The sequence below is a fragment of the Kwoniella dejecticola genome, chromosome 11, assembly GCF_000512565.2.
Source record: "Kwoniella dejecticola CBS 10117 chromosome 11, complete sequence".
NCBI lineage: Eukaryota > Fungi > Basidiomycota > Tremellomycetes > Tremellales > Cryptococcaceae > Kwoniella > Kwoniella dejecticola.
In genome coordinates, this window is record NC_089311.1 from 675538 (window position 1) to 700107 (window position 24570).

General features: G+C 47.9%; 9 protein-coding genes across 9 annotated transcripts; 4 read left to right on the plus strand and 5 right to left on the minus strand.

The window, feature by feature from the left end:
- Positions 1-238: 238 nt before the first annotated feature.
- I303_108377 (uncharacterized protein) lies at positions 239-1622 on the minus strand (the record flags this gene model as incomplete). Its single annotated transcript, XM_065969811.1, has 6 exons — positions 239-372; positions 456-633; positions 706-841; positions 899-1006; positions 1078-1337; positions 1500-1622. The coding sequence occupies 6 exons, from the start codon at positions 1620-1622 to the stop codon at positions 239-241; spliced, it is 939 nt and encodes a 312-aa protein (XP_065825883.1).
- A 488-nt stretch (positions 1623-2110) lies between these two features.
- On the plus strand, positions 2111-3987 carry I303_108378 (mitochondrial 54S ribosomal protein uL2m; the record flags this gene model as incomplete). The annotated part of the gene is made up of 4 exons (XM_018410568.2): positions 2111-2335; positions 2475-3370; positions 3539-3751; positions 3939-3987. The coding sequence occupies 4 exons, from the start codon at positions 2111-2113 to the stop codon at positions 3985-3987; spliced, it is 1383 nt and encodes a 460-aa protein (XP_018260377.2).
- A 494-nt stretch (positions 3988-4481) lies between these two features.
- On the minus strand, positions 4482-6953 carry I303_108379 (uncharacterized protein; the record flags this gene model as incomplete). Its single annotated transcript, XM_065969812.1, has 7 exons — positions 4482-4592; positions 4728-4812; positions 4950-5094; positions 5211-5402; positions 5552-5762; positions 5850-6617; positions 6729-6953. The coding sequence occupies 7 exons, from the start codon at positions 6951-6953 to the stop codon at positions 4482-4484; spliced, it is 1737 nt and encodes a 578-aa protein (XP_065825884.1).
- A 383-nt stretch (positions 6954-7336) lies between these two features.
- Positions 7337-9488, minus strand: I303_108380 (uncharacterized protein; the record flags this gene model as incomplete). The annotated part of the gene is made up of 12 exons (XM_065969813.1): positions 7337-7365; positions 7435-7524; positions 7580-7720; positions 7782-7905; positions 7980-8098; positions 8163-8278; positions 8367-8577; positions 8687-8867; positions 8970-9127; positions 9215-9300; positions 9364-9378; positions 9463-9488. The coding sequence occupies 12 exons, from the start codon at positions 9486-9488 to the stop codon at positions 7337-7339; spliced, it is 1296 nt and encodes a 431-aa protein (XP_065825885.1).
- Positions 9489-10024: 536 nt separating this feature from the next.
- I303_108381 (uncharacterized protein) lies at positions 10025-11163 on the plus strand (the record flags this gene model as incomplete). Its single annotated transcript, XM_018410565.1, has 2 exons — positions 10025-10154; positions 10232-11163. 2 exons carry the CDS (start codon positions 10025-10027, stop codon positions 11161-11163), a joined length of 1062 nt encoding a protein of 353 aa, XP_018260374.1.
- Positions 11164-11679: 516 nt separating this feature from the next.
- I303_108382 (uncharacterized protein) lies at positions 11680-14004 on the minus strand (the record flags this gene model as incomplete). The annotated part of the gene is made up of 6 exons (XM_018410564.2): positions 11680-12458; positions 12542-13086; positions 13181-13465; positions 13572-13635; positions 13704-13777; positions 13949-14004. The coding sequence occupies 6 exons, from the start codon at positions 14002-14004 to the stop codon at positions 11680-11682; spliced, it is 1803 nt and encodes a 600-aa protein (XP_018260373.2).
- A 3302-nt stretch (positions 14005-17306) lies between these two features.
- Positions 17307-18377, minus strand: I303_108383 (uncharacterized protein; the record flags this gene model as incomplete). Its single annotated transcript, XM_065969814.1, has 2 exons — positions 17307-18027; positions 18103-18377. 2 exons carry the CDS (start codon positions 18375-18377, stop codon positions 17307-17309), a joined length of 996 nt encoding a protein of 331 aa, XP_065825886.1.
- Positions 18378-18883: 506 nt separating this feature from the next.
- I303_108384 (uncharacterized protein) lies at positions 18884-19930 on the plus strand (the record flags this gene model as incomplete). Its single annotated transcript, XM_065969815.1, has 4 exons — positions 18884-18920; positions 18987-19236; positions 19371-19602; positions 19721-19930. The coding sequence occupies 4 exons, from the start codon at positions 18884-18886 to the stop codon at positions 19928-19930; spliced, it is 729 nt and encodes a 242-aa protein (XP_065825887.1).
- A 645-nt stretch (positions 19931-20575) lies between these two features.
- On the plus strand, positions 20576-24498 carry I303_108385 (uncharacterized protein; the record flags this gene model as incomplete). Its single annotated transcript, XM_065969816.1, has 16 exons — positions 20576-20685; positions 20778-21194; positions 21262-21484; positions 21562-21675; positions 21762-21861; positions 21930-22014; positions 22096-22393; positions 22462-22527; positions 22587-22722; positions 22823-22973; positions 23088-23327; positions 23414-23537; positions 23617-23762; positions 23827-23888; positions 24035-24322; positions 24461-24498. 16 exons carry the CDS (start codon positions 20576-20578, stop codon positions 24496-24498), a joined length of 2598 nt encoding a protein of 865 aa, XP_065825888.1.
- Positions 24499-24570: the final 72 nt, after the last annotated feature.

The window sequence follows — 24570 nt, forward strand, 5'->3', positions numbered from 1 at the left end:
GAGCTGTGCAAACGGGGATGAGATGAGTTGGGCTTCGCATGGATACACAGATGGCATGTCTCGTTCGAGATGACATGATGATGGTTTCTCGTGACTCCGTCTCGAATACTGTACTTCCCCGATGGAATCCTAGAGATATATATTCTACTTCTTCGACTTCTGGTTATTCTCCCCCTTATCGTTCTCCCGATTCTTATCACTCATGCTCAGCTTATTGAATGCTTGATCGTAGGCATATCTAATAGAAAGGAGGGAAGAGTCTGTATCTCTTCCCAGGGAATACCTTAGCATCGAACTCTTTCTTGTATCTTGCATATTTCTGATCCGACCAGATCTTCATGAAGTATCCTCCGATCAAAAGGTACACAATGGCTGCACCGTACGCAACGCAAAGGTATCAGCTTTATCACTCGCTGCTATCTGAGGGTCGTATGGGCGTGTTTCTCAAGACGTACTACCTAAATCACCGCCGGTCATGATGACCATAGCCACGATACCGACAAGCTCGAACCAGTAGTTGGCACAGACGACGAGACCGTAACCCAGACCGGTGGGGTATTTTCTAGGTTGACCGGCAGGTTGTCTCAATGATCGCAGGTGAAGATGGGTGTTGAGGTTCAGTAGTTCAGCGCCCTATGTATGTTCGCCAACATCAGCTCTACCACATCGTTGTCGTGCGTCGACTAGCTGTAGCGTCTGACGTACCAACTCAACAATGGTCCAGATTGTGATCCAAGTTGAATTGTCAAGTAACGAGCCTTTGAGCGATGCGGCGGAATATGCGGGTCGGTAAAGGGTAAGTCCGATAAGAAGACCACAGACTCCCCAATAGTACAGACAGCTATCGATCACGATCAGTACTAGCTGTAACACTAGAAGCGTTGGACAGCTAGCTTACTTTCGAATAACGTAGGATAACGGTACAGTTGCTCTCGAGAATCTGTGCACGAAAGCAGACTCGAAGAATCGCTTGATAAAGTGGATGACAATTAGATTGCGGATCGTGCTGTCATGTAAGCCATAGTGTCAGTTCCCTTCAGAGTGTAAGCCGGTCAAGTGAAAGCCGGCGGCACCTACAGTTGGAGAGCAGAATACTGATAATTGCCCCAGAGGTAAGTCGAGAGATGCAAGAAGAGAGGATTAAGGAAGATAGGCCCAACATATTCCCACAGATATAATGTTCGATATCCGACTTGTTTACCGAGATCTTTCAGCTTGAGCTTGCTACCTTCAGCTACATTATACGACTCCAATGATCTGGATTCATCGGTAAGAGGGACAGGCTTGCTAGCGCCATCGACAGATGGAAAGGTGATTCTTTGTCGATTGGGGACGAGCTGCAATCACGTCAGCTCAGTCCAAGTTGGTTATCTATCGCCAGACATTATGATGATCCGCTTCCTTAGCTGCGAAGCTGCTTCAACATGGTAGCGATGACATAGCAAGAAGTGGAAGTATGCAGAGAGAGTACCTGTAACGTATGTATGGAACAGACTTACCTGGGGGAACTTGGCTTGGATAGCAATTTTGACATCCTTGATGGTGACTTGCCCAGGGGGTTTACCGGCGAAGTCGAGATTGACAGTGGGTTTCCCAGGTACAGAAACGGTGATGGCGACCATTGTGAGGTGAGGGAAGCTAGCCTGAGTGGTTTGAGAAGAAAGAAGAAGGAAGAAAAAAGGTGTTTTGAAAGAAAGACAGGTCGAAGAGAAGAGTAAGTAAATGCGAACTTGGAGATACAGGGAGAGTGGAAGGACCAACTTCTGTTACTGTAATATCGGGCATGAGCACGTCCACCAAGTCGCGCGAAATAAACGGAGCCCGAAGCATACAAGGTAATTTTCCCAGAATACCCGGATACCGAAGAACCGCTAGTTTTCTGGGAGATTTAGGTTGCTCGCGTGGTTTCGGATTTTCATGAGATTTCGAAATTCAAATGCAAAGCAGCAAGATATCTAAAAGTCGCAAGACGTTGCTCTGCTACAATTGATCCACTAAGAAGATTACCCATCTATTAGTCTACAATCGGTCGCAGGTCTCGTATCTTCATCGTCAACTCTGGATCCCGATCAGCGCCGACCCACTTTTTCGCTTGAGTGTGTGGCGCAAGATGTCGACTATCACTCGATCAGTCAATGCAGCCAGATCTCTCCCTCGACCGACACTCGCTTCAGCTTCCACTTCCCGTCTTACCATCCGAGGTTATGCTAGCCCTTCGACAGTGAAGAACGATGCTGGACAACAGCAGATGATGTTTGGCGGACCTCCTCCGAAGCGAAAGCAGGATGGTGCTGTCCTCAAGACGTATACAGGTAAAGGATATCCTTTTATTCCTGTGAGTCATCCGCCATTTTCACGATGCACCTTAATCCTCCATCTACCCACTTCAGAGCTCTCACCAGAACGCCATCGCCCGAAACGATCTGTCAAACGTGAACTGCCTGTGTATGTGCTGATTCCCCTGTCGATCGTAGTCCCTTCGTCATGTCGTATACCCATTCCATCCGCACTTACACAAAGGCGGACCCTTGCGAGAATTGACCATTCCCCTCCGTCGAAAAGGTGGCCGAAACAATACCGGTCGCATAGTCAACAGGCATATCGGCGGAGGGCACAAGCGGCGATTACGGATGGTCGACTTCCACCGAGTCGAAGGTGGTCAGCACGATGTTATTAGAATCGAATACGATCCCGGTAGATCAGCCCATATCGCCCTCATCAAAAAGCGTTCCCCCCCTTCCCCATCGACAACTGATCAATCCGCGACCGGCCCCAACCTGATAGAAGAGATCGAAAATGCCTTGAGCGAGGAGCATCGAAACACTTCGAAATCGCTCGAGGCAGTCAAAGCTGGGTACTCGTACATCATCGCTCCTGAGGGTCTTCGAACAGGAGACGTAGTCATCTCTTATCGAAAAGGTATCCCTCAATCCGTAATCAACGAGTTCGACAATACCTCTCCGACCACCGCTATCGCAACCTCTACCACAGGTGATCAGGATAGAGTAGGAGCAACGGATACACCCGAGATGAGAAGAGCTTTAGGTCTACTCCGAACAGTCACGCTGAAACCTGGAAACGTCCTGCCGTTATTTCTGATTCCGCCTGGAACGCAAGTGCATAATCTGAGTCTGACGACGGACGGCAGGATGCAGCTGTGCAGATCGGCCGGGACGTTCGCGCAGATCGTGAGTCATCAGTCGGAGGAAGGACGATCGATCGGTGGATCGGACGTCTTGACTATGGGAGGAGGATTCGACCAACATGGTAATAGGTTGCCGAAGAAGGGTTATGTGCTGGTCAAGATGCAGTCTGGAGAAGTGAGGAAACTGGATCCTGGTTGTGTAGCTACTATCGGTGTAGTAAGCAAGTGAGTCAATTCAAACTAGAGTGCATAACAGGCATAACTCGTAGTTGGCTATCCTTATCATCCTCATCACCAACACCGAAATTGCAACGCACAACAACATCGTCGTATCTGTTTACGGAAGAAACAGTATACGACGTCCGATGCTGATATTCATTGCAACGGTTATAGCAAGGAACACCAAGCTCGATCATTGGGTAAAGCAGGCAGATCAAGATGGTTGGGCAAACGACCCCACGTCAGAGGTGTAGCTATGAACGCCGTCGACCATCCCCACGGTGGTGGTAGAGGTAAACAAAAGGGTAACAAACACCCAAGATCTATCTATGGTCTCTTACAACATGTTAGGACTAGACGACCTAAAGATAAAGATGGTAATAAATCGTGAGTTCCAATACAATCCAATCGATCGAACACAGTCCGAATCAATTCAATCCCTCTTCCAAATAAAATTCATCTCGAGATGGATTTTGCCATGCCCCATCATCCCCATGAACGATGGTGATATTCGATGTCGTTACCGAAACCAAGACGAACACTGGTACTGATGGCTGTTTCCCCCTGCTCTTAGTGTGGTTACCGAACGTCCACGAGGTAAACAGACTGCTGCTAAGCACTAAACCCAAATCACCGGGCCAATGTGGGACGTGGCACAGGGAGAATGTAGAGTCATACTGCTATTCCCATATGCATTGTTATCTCTTCATGCCATGACATTCAGGTTGGGATTATGAAGTTTGTGAACCTTTTTTGCGCTGGCTCAGCTGGGTTTCACGGACGCATAGATGCAAGATCTGACGGTGAGATACGGTAAGTCTCCGCGGATTTTGCGAGGGCGTTCATCCTTCATGAGCCTGCTTGAATACAGCGACATATCTGTACATACAACGATCTGACATGCTGATCTATCTAAAGAATTCACCTCTTATCGACCCTACCACTTCCAAAACACAAAGTATCAACGAGTATTCATCTTGTTGGTTCCAACCTTATCCACTTGGGGGTTGCGGGTTCTCAGCTTTCAAAATGTCACCCAAGGACAATCTTCTGACCGAAATCAACCTTTCCCCCCCCGTTCATCCTCAAAACACAAGCAGGACTTGAGACTCAAGACTTAAGGCGGATTGACTTCCAGAGCGTAAATGAATTTGGCCAAATACATCAAGCCGGCCGTGACCTCGTCGGCGGTCGGTCTGATCAATTTCGGAGGCAGCATGAAACCGTACTAAAGTAAAGATGAAAATGTTGAGATCAGAATATATCACCGACTTGAACGCAGAGGATGAAGTATCTGCCATTCGGTCGGAGTTGCGACCCTGGAAGGATAGATAGATAAGACCAAGGTCAAGCTCATACTCACAGTACCAGTATCCCTCAGCTCAGCGGAATATGACCACCTCACATCGGTTACTCCGTACGTGTAATCGATCGCATCTCCCGGAGCACTGAGACACGTACAACGAAACGATTTGTCAGCATGCCAAATTTCTTTTGTGCCGGTCTAAGAAATAGCCCTTGTAGGCGAATTCATGTATGGGGGGATAAGGGGAAAGAGAGTTCATTGACAGTGATGATGACTCACCGATATGTCAGATCACACGCTTGACCAGCTTCGTATCCCTCCCCTTGCTGAGTGCGCATAGCTTTAGCAACTCCCAATCCAGCTTCCATGAGCATCTCGGCATCAGGAGGGAAGTCATCGCAAGAGTGAGCAAAGGGGAACATGACTAGAGGTATCACCGTATCGAGATTAGCGAAAATTCCACCATCCGTGATGACGAATTCAGGCAGAGAAGTGGTCATACAATCAATGAATCACTGAAGTGATGACAGGTAGGCTCACATAGTTGTCCGTACGAATGTAAATCCACAAACGCTCTCACTCGATTCCCCCTTTCGGCCGCACTCGAGAGGTACTCGGATATAGCTTTAGTCTCGTAGGCTTCGAACGCCTCTTTCCCGCCATACCCCTCTGAACAGGCTGTTGCTTTCGATGCTCGCCATTTGTAGCCCCAATTAGCGTTGAGATCGATTCCTGTAAACCACAATCAGAATCATCAGCCTCTCCGCCATGAGTATCTCTGCAAAAAGAGATATTCCAAGGCAGCAAAATAATGTTTGTGATGTGTGATCATCCGAGAATCATGTTGGAGCTGGGATTAGCTTGAACCATTTTAGACATACCTAGACAATTGCCCTTTCCGCCGACATCTTGTCTGTTCTTTCTCCATAACCTGCTCTTCTCTCTGCTATACGCGTATCCGTCGGGATTGATCTGAGGGATGATAGTGAATCTGAACGACTTGAGCAGTATCGCGGCGTCCGAATTGGGCTCCGTAGTTGCTCTGAGAAGGAGGTGATGGAGGAAATACAATGCTGAGGAGGGTCCGACCCACTATCATCGCAAAGCATGATCATCAGCTTAACTCATTTCAGCCCAGCCTAGTCTGTTCGGGATGGATATATCATATGAAGAACCTACCTCTCTACCATGTTGTCCAGACTGGACTACAAATTCCAATTCTACTCCATCCAGATCCTCATCTTCCCCGTGCATCTCTCTCTTCTTCATCTTGTTCAACAAGCTCAGTCCTGGGGTGGGATCACCCTCTGGATCATCCGGGAGGGGTTCAGGCGTAGGCTCCGGATCTTCCGGATCAGGCTCTGGAATCGGTTGTGGAGTCGGATTGGGATCTTTTGGAGGGTTTGTCCCATTTTGATCTGGGTGCATCTTCACACTCCAACCTTTGATGATATTCCCTTCGAAAGTCTTACCCAAATTTAATTCTTTGATATCGATACCCCTCGTTCCATTGAACGTCGCAATCAGCGTTTTCCCAAATTTATACATCTCTTTCAACGGGTGAAAATTGTCGTGGAAGGGAGTATCGATCGTCGTCAAGTTGAAAGGATCAATCTTGATTGGCGGTATAGAGGGTTGAGGTCGTTTTTTACCCTTTCCACCTTTCTTCTTTTTCTTCTTCTTCAACAACTCCTCGAATATCCGACTTGATACCTCATCTAGGTCTCGTTTCCCTGCCTTCTCCTCTTCAGGTGATCCGAGATCGTGGTCATCGTCACTGTGACTGTCAGAAGCGTCGAGTGATAGGTCCACTAAGGATTGTAGGTCCGTTATGAATGGACTAAACAATGCGGGCGATACGATGTTACCCATGATTGCCCGCTGTTGGGCGTTGAGTCGTACGTCAATAGATGAACGTGTGGTGTGCCATACGTCCAGGTCAAGCAGCTGTGAAAGCACGAAGGTTGCCTTTTATCAGCTCGATTCCAGAGTTCCGTGCAGGGCTGAAATAAGGCGTGACCTATGCAGGGAGACAGAGAAGCACAAACACCAACTCACCTCGATTACCTCCATTATCTGTCTCTTGTTCACAGCGGAATGATCACTCCAGTCAATCCTCCATACCTGCTGATCATCGTAGCGCTCTACCTGTACTAGCTTCTCCTCCTGAGTCTGAGTCTGGGACGAAGTGAAAGGGTGCTGAGCATGAGTGTCGGGATTGAGAGAAGCGATAGTTGGTATAGCCAAAGATAAGATAGCTAAAGTAGAAGCTAGGCCTCTCATCTTGCCGGGATATCCCACCTCTTCAAAACTGTGTCCTTAGGGCTGGGCCTGCGGTTTTCGTCTTTCGCCTTGACCTGGGTGTCGATGGATTGTCGCCTGTTGCCGGTTGACAGCGATTCGTCTACTCTCTTCACTCCTTATTCGGGAGAGATATACCGAGACAGAATGGAGAAGGATGTGAATGAACAGCGCCGAGAGACGGATGATGGCATCAGGTCAGGTAATACTTCACCGGGCGGAAATAGCCGCTTCTATGCGTTTGATGAAGTATGGATTTATGGTCGTGTGACCAATGTTTTCAGCGTGAAAATAGCAAAGCAATGCATAAATACAACAGAACAGAACAGCAATGACTAGCATACATGCCAAACCTAAGTCAGAGTCTAGAAGTCCATACTCTCCTGCTTGGTTGCTGTAGAGTCAGAACGAGGATCAGCTAGTATCAAGCGATATTACTCAGTTTTGGCTTGCGGATGCTCACCTCGCTTTGCACCTCTACTATCCCTCAAAACAGCCGCTACGTGTTTCTCAAACATCTCGACATACGGCTTTAGGGAAGTTTGTTCGTACTCTGTGTGATATTCGTCAGCTGGAGGGCCTGGTAAGGAGATTACGCGAAAGCTGACCTTCTACTCTGCGTTGAGAAGGCGTATCACCATTCTCCGCCGCTGCCTTATCCAGCTGATTTAACAATTCGCCTACAGTCGGTACTGTGTCCGGATCAAAGTCATCGACTTGGTCAGGATTGACAGGTATACATACTCGGCCTATGCAAGATGTATCAGCCTAATCCTCACTGTTTGTGACTGGGTGAAGAAGAGGTCTTACCAGTACCAGGATGTACACAGAATGGAGCCTTTAACAAGTGATTTCGATGTTTGGATACTTCAGCATCGATTCGAGGATACGTATATTGGAGGATAACGTCTTGCATCGCTCGTTCGTATTTCTTCTACCGCCCGATAGGTTGGAGGTCAGCTTGTAATGATTAGAGTGGATCATTAGTAAGCGTGTCAAGGGACTTACGAATAACAAATGGTTGGTCTTCTTCAAACCGCCAACGGCTTGAACTAAATCGCCCCATTTATCTACGCTCGATCTTGTGGGATCGCTCTGCCATTCTCGTCGCAGTCCACCGATCACATCTGACGTTGACGATAATGTCAGCTTTCGCTTAAGCATTTCTTCGCATTTAAAGATGGGACCCACCTCGATCTTGTGGCAAGATAGCCAACAACGCCTCCCACCCTTTCTCCGTGCCGAAACAATCTTGATCGTGTAGCACCAACTTCACAAATTCCATCTTCAGATTTTCTAGCGCATCACTGTGGCGATGAATGTTGACTCGATTAGCCTTCTACTTCTTGTCGTGCGCCGTTGAGAGAGTGTGCAGATCGAAACGTGTGAACTCACCCCAACGCCGGATGATATTCCGCATCATCCTTACTTCCCCTTATATTCACCTTCTTCGCCTGTTCCTTCCCACCCTTAATTACTTCCAGGAAGGTCACCAGCGATTTCCTCTGATCGTCATTCAGGTCGAGGGCGGATTGATCCGATATCCAGCAGTGTATACCTCGACGTCCAGAGTACACCCATAATAAATGCTTGAAGGCGAATGTTTCTACGAGAATGCAAATATCAACCATTATAAGCATCGGTGATCAGTGTCTGACGTAATTCCATGACTGAGGAAAGCTACGTAGGTGTAGATATCGTAAAATCACACGCACCTCTCAAAGCGTGATCTAAGACCTTCACAGCAGCCGCGATATAGCCCCAACACCTCTTACAAATCTTCTTATCCGTACAGCAAGTTCTAATCTCATCATAATCCGTCATATCAATATCGAAAACCAATTCTCGTCTTTGCGGTTGTAGAGCTCCTGCGGCTAAGGTCTTCCTATCTCTCGGCTGTGTTGGGGGCAAAATCAGGATCATGATTAGTCTGACCAGCTCTCGCCTTGCTGGTTCAGCCGAGGTAAGGGAAAGGCAGGAGCAGAAGAAGCGACCTACTCGTGCAGAATACTGAGGACCTATCTCGAATCTCGAGGGATTCAGCCTGATCAACTCTTTCTTGAAGTCGTCTGAGTTGTGAAACGAATTGTATCGTATATACACGTCCCCCGCCAGGGTGAATGCGAATTCTCGATGTGTGAAAAGCTTTGTTGGCACTAAAGATTATCTCATCAGTCATGATAGCTCACTAGCATAAATGTGACTCCCAGAGCGAGCGAGCGAAAGACGAATTTGGCTCTCACCTTGATCTTGATTCAGCCATAGGAAAAATGGTCGATAAGGAAACAATCGTCTGTAGAACGCATTCATAACCTGTGGTGATGATGGGCTGAGGACGTCTGATCAGTATTAAGCCTCTCCAAAATTCCTCATCGTCAAGTGTCACACATACTCATAATCAGTCATCCTGTGTGAATCATCATCAGCCATTGGTAATTTGCTTTCAACTCATTCCCTTAACCAATGGGTAGGAAGGACTGAGCATACTTACGGATCATCGCGTATCGGTACGGGCATGTTGCTCAATTGCGTTCCAGTGAAGGGCTAGGGCGTATGTCGAAAAGGCCACAGGGATTATCTGAAAGAGAGGTATAAGTGACAGCGCTCGAGTCTGGTGGAAGCAATTGCCAAAAGCCAAGATCAGAAGCTCAACATTAGAAAATCACCAGCACAAAGACGCGTTCTTTCTTCAGAGCTTCATCATCCTCACGCGTTGATCGATTGATTACGGAGTATCCAATCAACTCCGTCTGATCACTCCTGCTAGTCCCAGGAGTCATGTGCCTGGACCTAGATAAACCTCCGATTTGATCGACGTCACGCACGTGCGACAATTGTTGTGACTATTTTGGGAACCACTGGAAAAAGTTGGCAAGGTGAGTATTGATGCATTCAGTGATATGTATATAGATATATATATATATATGAGCACTGCCTGTCAACAAACAGATCACACGACCCACCACCTCACTCTATACCTTCCGAACCAATAAGAGAGCTCATCGTCCATCCAAGCTGCGGTCTGCAATCTGAGAGCGATAGGCGCCGACAACATGTCTACCGACACAAGGACTGTTCCGGAGGACGACTGCGTCCGTCCCATCCAGGAGAAAGACGAAAAAATGGTGAAGATGCTCATAGGTCAAGGGGTGATGGAAGGTCTAGCCAAGGCGAATAACAAGTGTGCGTAGTTGTAGTCAACTCCAGCCGCCTGGACTCAATGTGAGGTCACCGGTGCTGAATCAATCTTAACAAAACAGTCATTACCAACCCTGTTGTCATCACTTTAATCCTCTTCTTAGGCTTAGGTCTGAACCGCCTGATGTCATTCAACCAATCTACAAACTACCTCTCCTACTTCACGCCCATCATCGGTCCCTGCCTGGTGCTTCTCCCCGTATTGGGATCGGCAGAATACATCCATCGACCCGTATTTTCAGCTGCATTGAGGAAAATCATCGGTAGTGAAGATCTGATCCGTCTTAACGAGTACTATAGTAACCGCTCCTCAAGCTCGTCAAAGGGAGAAGGGAACGACGGCTGGGTGTTTGTTCATAAACACGAGATTGTAGGTGTCATTCTCGTCGACACTGGACGTGCCGGGGAGAGTTTGGATAGTGTATTAGGTGAAGAAGAGGGTCAAATCTCCGAGAATAGAAAGATCAAAGATGCCAAGCGGTTATCTTCCTCTTCGTCAAACGAAACCCAAGTCAAGAGTCAGAACAAGATTAGACAGACCTCCAATGATCTGCGAAAACGAAATACTACTTCGGTCCCCGTATCCACAGATCAAAGTCCGAGCGCGAATAAGAAATCAAACCTAATCCAGATCCGTCATTTCGATATTGATGTCCCTTATCGACAGGCCAAAACAGGAGTATCCAAAGACCTCCTATCCACTGCACTGAATCATTACTTCTCCAATCCGCCTTCAAATCCATCATCAAAATCTGACGCCATCCTTGGCAGTGATCATGATGGTGATACAATTCTCATTGAGCTGAAACCATTCTCCAAGTGGACCGAAGAGATCCTAACTCAATTCGGATTCAAGAGGATAACTCCTCAACGAGTCAATGCTTTAGATTTGGTGCAGCCGAACAGCACGGGATTATTAGGATGGAAAGGCTGTTGGATGGAGTTGAGGCAAGAGGATTGGATAAAAAGAAAGGATCAGATCATATCTGATTGATGATTAACGATTATGTCATAAGAGTGATTAATTGATCGTTTGAATGCTCGCGAAATAGATAGCGAAAGAGGTTATTCAGTATCAAGCTCCAAGCATCAGATGTAGGTGTCTGCCTTTGGGCAAAGCCAACTGGAAATACGAAAGTCCAAAGACCGTAGACCGTATATCATAGAGCATAGAGCATAGGTCATAGATTTGGAATATGCTACATTTGCATCCAGGTGATGTCGGTCACATTTTAACAATGACCTGAAAATAACGTTGTTGCCAACCTTCCTTTCCGTTAAACCTTTGCATTTTCCCCTCAGAAGAGATACATCCATTATTAACCATGAGAACTATATGTGCGATATGATGACTGATACAAATGATGAGACGAGACTGTAGTGACCGCGTACCAAACCGAAGTGGATATGAGTTGAGCGATGCGGAGGTTTGACTTTTACCATTGAATGCGATTCCGAAAGCCCGTGTGCCTTTGCCGCTCCCATGCTCCGACCCAGAAGCACTAACCCGTCATCGACCGTCTGCGTACCTTTCTGCCCGGTCAACTGATCTCAAAGGGGGAAGATCCGTAGGAGGAGATCCGATGTCGTACCCTGGTCCATACCCTTGGCCTTGGCCTTGTCCTGCAACACTCAGATCCGGAGGCAAAGCCGTACTACCCCTTCCGAGACTACCTGAAGTGGTTATCGTCCTAGGCGATATACTAGATCGACCACTATAAGCCATGTATCCCGATCCCGCCGAGTTGGGCACGACAGGCGAAGTCGAAATTGAGGTCGGTGTTGAATTCACGGTCGGCGAATAATGCTGTTCACGATCTAAAACCTGATTCACGCTGGGCGGTATGAAAGGCGCGGAAGGTCTTTGCGATATATGTGAATGGGGGATACTGGTGCTGCTACCGCTCGACGCGAATATGCTAGGTAGGGGTAATATCGGAATACCGTCGTCCCCTGGACCCAGCTGCATACGTGGAAACGGTGAAGGTATAGTGGACGAGACGGAGGATGGCGTGGACCGACTATTGCTGTTGAGCGAGATGGGAGAAGCGATGTTAGATGTAGATGATGAGGCCGATGATACCGTATTTACTTGATCGGACGACCACTGTGAGGATGGATGGGACAGTGGATGTGAATGCGGATATTGACTGGGATATAGTGAAGGCGAGATGCGAAAGTCCGAGGACGGGGAAGCTTGTCTTGGGGGCGAGTGATATTTGGGCGAATTGGCTGTGGAAGTACCTCGGGACAAGGAAAATGCGGCTAGATCTGTTGCCGGCGGTGTAGCTGACACATATGATATTGATGCATCAGCTTGAAAATATCCGGGCCGAGAGCAATTGAGGGATAGCGTGGATGGGTGGACTCACGGGTGAAATCGTATTTCGAAGTAATCTCTTTCAGCGACGGTATAAGACCATCATCCTGGAATCTCCTTCGCTTCAAGGTGGATGGTCCAGGACCAGGAATAGCTGTTTGAGGATAATCATCCAGCAAATGTTGACCATAGGTCATATTCTCCATCGAAGGTCCCCATACTAACGATCTCGTAGAGGTCAATGCTGTTTTTCGGGGCGGCGGCTGTGTAGAAGTGTTCCGTGATCTGTCTAGAGGAGAGTGATGAGTGGTGGGTGAGGATGTAGAAGAGATGTTCTGAGTAAGTGGAGAAGCTGAGCTTGAGATGGTTGAGGGTCTGTCGATAGGGATGCTGCCGCTATTTGCGCTGGTGGCTGGCGTACGTTTCCTGCTGGTCGATTGTCTTCCTACGCTAGTATCCGTCCTGAGCTTGACTTTGACCCCTTGAGCAGCTAGATGTCGCGTGAGTGGTGTAGACTCGTGCATCCCCTTGAAGAGCTTGGGGGAAAACACCTCAAATGGCTCGGATACAGTTCGAGTGAGTTCCACTAGTCCAGCGCTAGGGGTACAGTCATCAGCATGGTGACATAGCAGAAAGCACTCGCGTTCACCTGTAGGCACTGAGTTGTGTAGGCAAGACGAGAAACACTCACTCTGTCGTATCGTACAACGTGAACATCAATCTGAATACCCCCGGAACCCTAACAGACAACTTCGCGAATATGCATAGTGCCCCAGGTTTGCCGTCCAGTAATCTCAATTTCTCTGGCGTCTGCACTACTTCTCCAGTAGTTGCGTCTGCTCCAGTAGGGGTTTTGACCGCTGGGTAGTAAGGCTCTAAGATTGAGGGCAATCCGTGATCTGGAAATGGGACTTTGACAGCCGAGGCGGAGACGATAGTTGCGCGGATGAAGAATGAGGTGGATTCGAGGAGTTGTCTACGAAGATGGAGTAGCAGTCAGCAACCAAGGGAACATCGAGTCAAGATGCCCATGTCCAATACAGCCGGAGCTAGACAGTAGATCTAGGTGAATGGTAGCTCACTCCAGAGGTATCTCGTCCGATCTCAGCTCTACCACTGGCGGCGGATCCACCGGCCTTCGATCGACTGCGCATGGCATCACAATAAGTTCATGTCGAGAAGGAAAGGAGAAGCAAGGAGTGGGTTTTACTGACTGGTTTCATTTTCCTCCTTGTACGAACAAAGCCTAGCGCGTTCGGGCTGTTGCTTCACACTGAGTTTGAATGTACTGCAGGTATGATTCGTCAGCTCTGTTCAACTTGCCTCGACTAGCGAAGGCGAGAATTTGGAATAGGTTCTGTTCATAGTATGGATGCGCCTCGGGAGGTCGCAGTGGAAGAAATAGTCTCGAGGCTTCCAAGGCTTTCGAGGTTATGATGGGAATGGCGTGAAGGCTCACTTTCTCGATAGATCCCTTAACAGCTTCCGACCCCTCTCATCTAATATAGTTCCCATCGAGTCGATATTCTTTCGGCTCGTCTCGGAGTTCCATCTAAGCAATTGAGGCTACCACGGAGTTAAATTGACCTTTGCCATCCATCAAGATAGCTGACGCCAATCCACCGAGACTCAAACCCAGACTATCAATCTATTCTATACACAACGTCGAGAGGAATGGCGAGGGTTCGATATGCTGTTACGGTGGCGATGTTTTGACGAAAATCTCCTCCGCCAGCACGAACTGAAAGCCGGGCGCTTTGATGACGTAGAGATGAGTCTACTGATATCCCGATATTCCGATGTGGTTCGATCCGCGGTTGATCGCCCAAGAGGTCTGCGCTCAACAAGAAGGTAGAGAATGAATCTGCCCGGTTCTATGTAGTGTGAATGAAGTTGGGTGAAAATGAGATCCAATGCGATGGTCTAAGATGAGATGGGAGCGATTTAATCTGAATCAGATGCAATATTTCCAGTCATCCGCGTATCGCCCCTTCCTGATTTGTCCTGTCCGTCTTGGTCTTGATCTTGGTCTAATCCGAATCCTCTGTTCTGCGAAGTGAAATTCTCCGCGCTATCCGGCAGGAGCACCTTCAATTTTGTAATACTTGTCGGTGATATGTTCTCGGCGACGCTCTGACAAACAACGCGAGTGAGTTCAGCAGTACCTAGGTGAAAGATGAAGAAAAGAGTTACATACGTCTATCTCCTTTAAATTCGAAAAAAGACACGAACAGAGACAAGTCGAGACAAATACCAGTTGAAAAGAGTGATTCCCGTAATCTAAACCGATCTTGCGATTTACAGTGAGTATTTAGCCTTCTAAGCGTGATTGCGGGGAAAGGGGAAAAGGTCTCGCTTTGGAATCGGGTCTGTCACTTTCATTTGGGTCTGTGGGAATATGGCTGGGGTAGTAGTGTGTGTATTTGATGTTTTGCTTTGATCCGCTGGATTGTTGGTTGGACCTCTCTGCGTACGGGATAAGAACCTCGAAAAGGAAAAAGAAAGCGCTATTTGCCGTGTTGTTCTCTTTTGTCAGAAATCTGATGTAATGATGTGATGTGATTCCCACCCAGGTCGGCGTATGGTTAAATGGAAAATGGATAAAACACAACACAACACGACTCGTGACTATGATGATCTACTTCGTCGATCTGGCGGTTGTTCCGCAAGTGTTTTTTTGTGTTTATGTTATGTTAAAGTTTATGTCAAGGTACTCTTCTGTGTTTCTATCTATCTACCTTTTACTTTTGTTTTACGGGGAGTATGTGTACCGTGATATCAGACAACTTCGATTCCCGACCGCGTCTTTCTTACGCTTTCAGTATCTACTACTCGGATAGAGAGATAGATGTATGTAATCTTATTCTTTTCTTTTTTTCCTCCTCCGAATTTTAACTATTCGTCCGATCGATCGTCGACTTTGGTATTTACGGGTTCACACCTTTTAACTCCCTTTTCCCCTAAAACAAGGTACAGGCGTTCCAGTTAGACTACTTTGATTCCCATACCCATGGAATAAGCCTAAAAGTGTAGTCTGATAGTTAGTCAGAGTGGCCTCGTTATAGGTATCAGATAGGATCCTTTTTTTGTTTTTGGTTGACAGGGACGCCAGCGATGCAAGAAAAGCCGCGCCTCTCCTCTCCTGCTAGCCCTTCGCGTTTGATCGCTCGGCTCGGTAAAACGAGGAGAGGAACCCCTTGATACTGATCCCCGTCAGATAGCCGTACCTCACGCTCAACTCAAGGGTCCAAGAAGAGTGAAGCGTTCCACGCATCTTGCGATGTACGCGCTGCGCAAAGTGAGATCTGGTTAAAGCAAAAAGCGGAGCTAGACAAGGGGTCGCAGCGGTCGGTGCAAGCGGACTTCAAGTATAGGCACAGTTCTCTAGGAGACACAGATACTACCCTTTCTGTTCCAAGGCACACGTACAAGCTACAAGCCCTCTCTCCTGGAGCCCTTCAGGAGCTTAAGGAGGAGAATTTGCGGCATCAAAGTGTCCGTCTTCTCCGCGCACGATCGCTGTGAGTCCATGGTGCAAGTAGCCTGGTTGGAAGGTGAGAATGTGACAATCTCACCTCACAAAGTCATCGGATGCAAGTCGACAGATGCGTGAGCAGGGGCAGAGCTTAATTGGCGTAGACACTGGCATGCCGGTCACGTCGATCTTTAGGGAAAGATTGGCGTTTTCTTTTGCGTTTTTACTAACTCTCGTAAAAGATCGACGGTTTACTGTAATTCCCAGTAAATGACTCTACGCCCTCAAGCCACCCACCAGGCTGTGCTTTCATCCTTCTTTCTCGCTTAAATAATTGATCCCATCAGATAGAAGGTACAGTAACTTTACTTACCCATGACTGACTGACTGAGATTACCATCCGACAAGACTGGTCTGGCTGGCACCCCGTAATACGAGTCCGCGACTAGACTAAATGTGAATGCTCAATCCTGATCAGGTTCCTGATCCAGATGACGAGGACCACGATGTATGCAAAGGGTAACGAACAGCAGCCTGAATCGGTCTTCACACTCGGTAAGCTGTGTTCTGATTTGTCGCTGATGGTACTTGTCCCCTTGTATGCTCGTCAGCACGAACTTGACGAGTCCTTGTGGAACAAAGGCAAAAGCCACATTAACATCAGATCCTATGTCGTAAGATAGATTAAAATTCCAACGAGAGATAGGGATTTAGACTTCCAGTACTTGACCATTTACGTTTTTATGTTTACCGGATTCCCTCAGAGTCTATCAGTTCCATCAATTATGCATTCCGAGGTTCTCTTCCGTAACAAAGAGACTATCCATATTATGAGGCGTACTGAGAAATGATCGCTCTGGACGCCGAAAGCAACAGAGTTTCTCGTAAATGATCGACGGTGCAGCGCCACCGTGATGTGAAGTGAAAGCCCGATCAATTCCATGATTAACTGATCGAGGTCACGTAACGGATGAACACAGTCACGCGTGCGGAAACTCGAGGATGACTGGCTGAATCAGGTCACGTTGCTGATGGTTGATCTACATCATTCACGAGGACATAGCCCTCTGGTTCACAATAATGATTTTGTATCTCGGCCGTATGGTTCAAGTCTCGTGAGTTTGACCAAATTGCGCGTCTATATATACCGAGACTACACTACGACCGGCAGTATATGTCCATCTGTCCATTTGTCCATCTTCAGAGTGAACCTGGTTGCACATAGCAGGCATGTTGTTCTAAATGATCCTCCTTCATAAATGTGGCTCCACGTGATGAGCATGCGGGGCATTCAAGTGTGCTTGGCGACGTAGATGATAGCATTGTACTTAAGGTTGGATAATCATGGAGGATATTGCCCATTTCCGAAGGATGGATCGCGAAAAGCACCGATGCAATACGCCGAAGACCCCTTAGCATCGTGAGAGTCGCGTTCTCCTGCATGCCTGGTCGGTGCATCGATTGCGTTCATCGGCCTGCTGGTCCAAGATGCGTTATATGGCTGTTCAGAACTTCGCCAATTTTGATTAGACTGTCGACTGTGATTGCCCCGTGTTCTTTCGGAATTGTCTTGACGATTCCAGCTTCTGTAATCATGATCATAATCGCCTGTTCTTCCACCTCTACCTCTGTATGATCCACCACCCCTGGACCTATGGTCACTCCCTCCTCGCCAAGATCCTCTCAGTCCATTATATGCGCCACGAGTGCTAGCAGAGTGCACCATCACACGTTCCCCTATTTCCTTCTCGCCGTCCGTTTCGATTCTATTCAAGACATCCATGAGCATGCTCTGAGTCCATATTCCATCTAAGGGTTGTTCATTTTCGGGGAGTTCATATATTCTATCAAGACCTTCCGCTTGAGTCGGTATCGGGGGTCTGTACTGGCTTTTCATCTGGCCCAAAACGCGTAAACCAGTCTCGAGATCAGGTATCGTTGGATGATCGGGTCTGTATTCCAATCTTTTCTCCAGCGTCTCTTGAGATACTCGAAGGGTCAACGCAAAGATTCCAGGAGGTGGCTGATGGGATAGAGCGATGTTGATAAAATGACTTCGTTGGCTAATCAAGATTAATATCAGCTCACGTCAGCTCCACGGTCAGGTAAGTTATCAGTTGGAGCTTAGGGTCGCTCACACAGGATCAAAGTTGACTCGGTCTACTACCACGTTATGCCCATCTTCCAATGCCTTCCTGACGACGTACTCGCACTCTTGCCGTCGTCTACTGGGGGCATCGTCTTGCGAAGCTCGGACCCATTTTCGAGGTGTTTCTGTAGCGTTTGAGGGTGCTTGGGATAGCGCGAGTAGAGCTGAAGCGAAAGTGCTCTTCCCTGAACCCGGTAGCCCGACGAGTATCAGGACTATCTGCCTATCGGCAGCCGATGTCTTGAGATCTTCGACTGGACTCATCACATTGACCACGGCGAGGGGATATATCTCGAGAGACGAGAATCAAGGTACTCTACTTGGTGCGACCAGTGACTCCGGAACGAGGCGAAATGTCCTGCGATGAGCTGTTGATCTGCTATATCGGCCGCATGACCTTTGTCCTCAGTTGAGAAGGGGCAAAATACTATGTTGACTAGCACATTGCGAAGTAGGTAGAGTACATGAAAGAGATGGAAAACGCATTGATCAACTGGGCTCAGTAACAACTCAACAACTACTATGTGCTCGGTTATCAAGAAAAATCCGATCGCACCTGCTCATCTTCCGCGTCACGACTTAAGCTGGTTTGTCGCCCGAATGGTCTGTGACCGACGGGCATGTACTTGTGCATCGTTGATAAGAGGATGAAGGATGACACAAACCCCTCGGCCAGTCGGCAACAGCACAGCAACATGCTGATATAGCGAGTCATGCATGACGAGAGACAACTTGGGAGACAACCCTCGTCCACAACATCATCAGCCAATATGGCCAAAGTGATCATAACAGGAGCTACCGGAAATGGTGAGCTCCATTCCGTTTGCCCAGGATTGGTACGACTCAAGCTGACAACCGGGCGTCATTCTGCAGCTGGATCAGCGGTCTTGACAGCTGCTATCGCATCTCCTTCCATCTCTCAAATAGCCGTCTTATCTCGAAAACCGCCCTTTGACACGTCTTCCAAGATCAATCATATCCAATTGCCTTCCGCAGAATACCCGAAGGGGTTCGACGAAATACCTCCTGAACTGGTAGACCGACTCCGAAAAGATGGATACGAGAGCTGCATCTGGGCTCTGGGGATCAGTCAAACTCAGGTGAACAAGGAGGAATACGTCAAGTGGGTGTTTTTTTCTTTCACGTTGTCAAGATTCCTTCGTTGTCTTCGTCCGGCTTGCATTCAGTCTGACACCCTATCCCTGAATATGTCCTGGTGCGATGACCTTGCTGATCACACGATTGATCATTTCGCAGAATCACACATGATTACGCAGTAACAGCTGCCAAGGCGTTCTCGAGCATAGGAACCTCAGAAGCCCCTTTCAGATTCGTATTCATGTCGGGGGAAGGAGCGAGACAGGATGAAAAGGGATATCAACTGTTCTCTAAGGTCAAAGGCAAGACGGAGAAAGAGTTGTTCGCTATGAAGAGCGATAAATTTGATGTGGTCAATATACGTCCTGGTGGGATCATCCCGAGTCCAGAGGTGAGTTTGGCTACCGTTCCCGCTTCCATGACCTATTATCTTGGAACGATAGTGGTGTTTTCTGGGTATACGAGTTTAACTCAGCTGATGTGATTCGATCTTGTTCATCGCCGTATAGCACCGAGAACGCATGGGAATTTTTATGGGACAAGGATTCAGAGCGATGGGCGCCATCTTCAGACCCATCTGGCCGTCGATGATCATTGATTCGCCCGATTTGGGTGTAGCGTGTGTAGGGCTGGCTCAAGGTAAAGGATGGGATCAGAGAGATGCTGAAGGAGTGATCAATAACCCGAAACTCAGACAAATGGCGCAGGATTGGGTGTGATGTGTAGTTACTGTAGTAGGCAGAGGTGTTGAGGTAAAGTACAGATGAGCCTGATCACGGCGGATAGGACGAGATGTAGCGCTGTCAGGTCAACTTAGGCAGTGAATGCCCTAGCGCATCGTTACATCTACTGTATGCACTCTCTGCATTGACTGGGTGATATACGATACGAGCTGACTTGGCGTATTTTCAGATGATGATCCTCATAAACGTTCGCTCTCGCTGAATCAATTGAGTGATCAATGTTCGTTGAATCCCGACGCGTGTGTCTTTTGCCACTGACTCACGAATCACACGTTTCTTGTTATCGTTAACACACGTTCATCCATAACTCCAGATTTTTGGGCTACAATATCAATTGAGATTTACTTGCCCATGCACATGCATGTCATCCGAAGAAGATCAAGCGCACAGATCTGCGCTAAGCAATGGGTATTGGCTTCCTTGGGATTGCCGAATCGTATGATGGGGTCAGAAGGAGTTCGCTAGATGCATGTATTTGGGTGGACTCTGGAATAGCACCTGAAGTTACATATGAGGGTTTTCAGAGAAGCATCGTACGCTGTGGACTTATACCACAAGCTTCATTCTTAGGATTTCTCGCTCATAAAACAATTTCGAGGAGCTCAAGGGTATTCTGACGCGATGGCGACCAAGACGACCACGACCGCGATCGACCGCGAACATCGACCCAGAATTGGGAAAATGGGCTCCTTGGTACTCATCGGTGCCGGGACGACAGTGTTGACCAGCAAGTAAGTCCCATGGCTGAATATTCCCCTCGCCTCTTCTCAGATGGTATGCAATCATGCTTGAGCAGGGACTGACGACTGAGTGACGGATGCAGAACCATCCAGATGAAGATGGAAGAATTGGCAAATCATCCCCCTTCTTCGCTCAAATACTTCCTTCCCTTCCTTCTGTTGCCCTTATTACTCTGGACGAGACTAGCTCTCCCCCTGCGATTCGCCTACAACTGCTTCGTCAAGCCCTTCTTCGCCCGCTCAAAGCATGTCACAGAGCAAGATGCGCACAAGGCCAAGCTGGAATCTTTTTACTCTGGCCAAGCCGATTTGTACGATTCTACGAGAAGTGCACTCTTGAAAGGACGAGAGAATATGTTACAGCTTCTTGCTGCGCACCTGAAAGCTCAGACCGAGCCGCTGGTAAGAAAGGGTAGTTTGGGTCCGAATGGAGATGGAGTAGGGCAGAAGAAGATCTGGGTTGATTTGGGAGGGGGGACAGGTTGGAATATCGAGAAGATGTGATTGCTTTTACACTCGATCAATGATGGATGAGGAAAAAGCTGATCGTGCAATTGTGTGTTGTAGGGACGAATACCTCCCTCTGAGCTACTTCGATGCGATATACCTGATCGACCTGTGCGAACCGCTCTTGGAAGTTGCGCGAGCCAGGATCAAAGCCAGAGGATGGAAAAACGTGCATGTCCTGTGTCAGGATGCGAGTAACTTTGTGTTGCCGGAATGGGAGAGTGGCGAGTTGGATCCTAGAGGTAGTCTGAGAGCTGTCACAATGAGTTACTCTCTGTCGATGGTAAGTTGACATATTGGGTAGAACCCTTGACGTGGAGTCGAAAGCACGATGTGGGAAGCTGATGATTCCGCGTGTAGATCCCGCCTTTCTATCAGCTGCTTGACCGATGCGATCAAGTTCTGGATCCGCAAAGGGGGTTGATGGGCGTCGTGGACTTCTACACCTCCAGAGATGGCGGTAACAAGGAACGAGTAAGTCTTTAGGCTAGCCAGGTCGCCTTGTGTCGCTCGAAAAGAGCACCATGCGCTGATTAGAGGTAATTGGATGATACTCGAAGGCGATCGGAACGGCCAGCAAAAGGGTGTCATGGTTCGCGAAATGGTTTTGGGAATGTTGGTTCTCGCTTGATGGTGTCAACTTGAATGCTTCTAGACGAGGCGAGTTTGTCCATCTCAGCGGAGCTACAGATGACAGGCTGACCAATCTCACTCCATTCTTCTTGCAGACTATCTGGAGTACAAGATGGGTACTATCAAGGTATACAACGGTAGAAACAACTTTTTGGATTCATGGTTCATTCAAATCCCTTAGTGAGTTCGGATGGCCCGAGCCGGTACTAGCAAGGCGCAAGGCGCAAATGTCGTTGCTCCAGAGCTGATAGGTGATTGAAGCTACGTGTTCATTGGATGTTCACGACGACGAGATGCCTCTACCACGCTCCAGTCGTTCACTCAAGAAGCAGGTAATCAAAAAGGCTTGAATAATGCAGGCCTCCTGACTCCCGTCTCACCGTTTCCCACTCCGCCACTGTCTAGCCCGGAGGCATTCAACATGATGGAAACCCTCGATCTCGGTCCGAGCGCCTATAAGGCCGATATCATGAGGGGCAATAACGATCAGATCGTCATGCAGCAGACCCTCGTCGATGCTGGTGCGCCGTTGAGTCCGTTCCACTATCATCTCAAGAAGGTGAGTCTGGAGTAACCGCCTGCGGGTTGAGCATGACGCTTAAGAATAACCTTTTCGGGGCTGAATAGGCATGGAGAGTACCGTATCTGGAGGAGAAAGTACACGAGCAATTCAGGACCCACATTTACGGCTGGGTGAGTGGCGCCGAAGAGGGAATGAACGAGTGTGGCTGAATCATGACGTGAACGGCTAGACGTGGGAAGACCCCGCCGTCGACGTGAAGAAGCTTAACATCAACAAGGATGATCACATCTTAGCGATCACCAGTGCGGGCGATAATGTCTTACATTACGCTTTGGCTGCTAGTCCAGCCAGGATCCACGCAGTCGGTGAGTTCCCTAGTACGCAAAGAGAATGGAGAGCGACTTGATCCGGAGCGAGCGCACCATTCACGCTGACGGGTGTGGCTGTGATTCGTCGTGAATGTAGATATGAACCCGTGTCAAGGTCATATACTCGAGCTGAAATTGGCCGCAATTCAAGCTTTGGACTATAATGATTTTTGGTTAATGTTTGGCGAAGGGAGACACCCCGAGTTCAAGAAATTGTTGACTACCAAATTATCACCTTACTTATCTTCGTGAGTGATTCGATCAACTATGTTCAATTAATCTATCAGACGGCATCTGCTTTTCAATCCTCCTGACCAGAACCCGCGCTCAGATGTTGATTGTTGATATACGATACGCGATAGTCACGCGTACGCTTACTGGTTGGCGCACAACACGCAATTCTCGCGAAACTTTTATTTCAGAGGATACTCTGGCTGGGCTTTGAGGCTGGCACAAATCGCCTTCTTCCTTTCGGGCGTGAGCAAGGACGTGAAGAAGATCTGTAAAGCCAATACAATTGCGGAGCAAGACGCGATCTGGAAGAAGAAAATAAGACCTGTCTTTTTGGGTAAATGGATGGTCAAGTTATTCTTGGGCAATCCGTAAGCCCAAGTCCAGCAGAGATGAGAGACATGATGACCTTGTTGACGCGACTTACTTATGTCTTGCGATTGGACGATTGCTGCAGGATGTTCAATTGGCACGCTCTGGGTGTACCTCAGAACCAGATGAATTGTTTCTTGCAAGATGGGACCGTCGAGGACTACATCAAAGCGACTTTGGACCCTATACCTAAATTGACGACTCTCAAAGTAAGTCTAGATGGCATGGGAAGGGATGACTGTAGATATTTTGCCCTGACTTGGCTTGCTTGTCATCTGGTCTATACAGGATGATAACTATTTCTTCCTTCTTTGTCTGAATGGCCGATACACTCGATCGTCTTGTCCATCATTCCTCAAACCTGAGGGTTTCAGAGCGTTAAAGAATGGGAAAGCGACAAACAGCATTAAATCGCATACTGATACTATCCTGAAGTGAGTTCCACATATCACGACACAATCGTTATGTACGGCTCATTGACCGTGTTGTGGTACATAGCGTCTTACGTGGATTACCCGATGGAAGTCTGACCAAGATCATAGTAATGGATTCGATGGACTGTAAGTCGAGCTGACTTGACTTGACTTTATTCGACTTTTCTCAACATATCCTATTCTCTTCTTTACCTGCACCAGCACGAGTGCGCGCATCGTACAAAATTACTCCATTACTGATCGTACCTTTACGCTCTGTGACTTTACTGTAGGGTTCGACCCAATCGACCCTTCTACTCCTTTACCAAGTACAAGCACCATCGCGCCCGACACGCTCGACTCGACCCCCGAAGCATCGTTGGAGCATCTCCGCTCTGAGCTGGATTACGAGATCATCGAGATGTTACGTGTTCTCGCCATTGGCGGTCAAGCGATTTGGAGAAGTGCTGCGAAACGGCCTTGGTATATCCAGCGATTCGAGTTAGCCGGTTTCAGAGTTAGTTCGATTGATATTAGAGAGAATGGACAGGCGATCGATAGAGTCAACATGTATGCTTCGTGTGAGTTACACGTGACGTTTCCGATCCATTCAGAGCTTTGGCTCTACCTTTCAAATAATCTTGTAATCGATTGTGAGGTATACGAAGGGAGATAATATATGCTGATAAATCTGATTTGGGCTTTGCTTTTGTAAATAGTCTGGAAAGCCGAAAAAGTGACAGGCATGAGAGGATAGGATAAGGCTAGTACCACACTGTGGTCCGAATGTAGTGAAAGCAGGGGTTACAGAGCGGACATGGCATCGTTG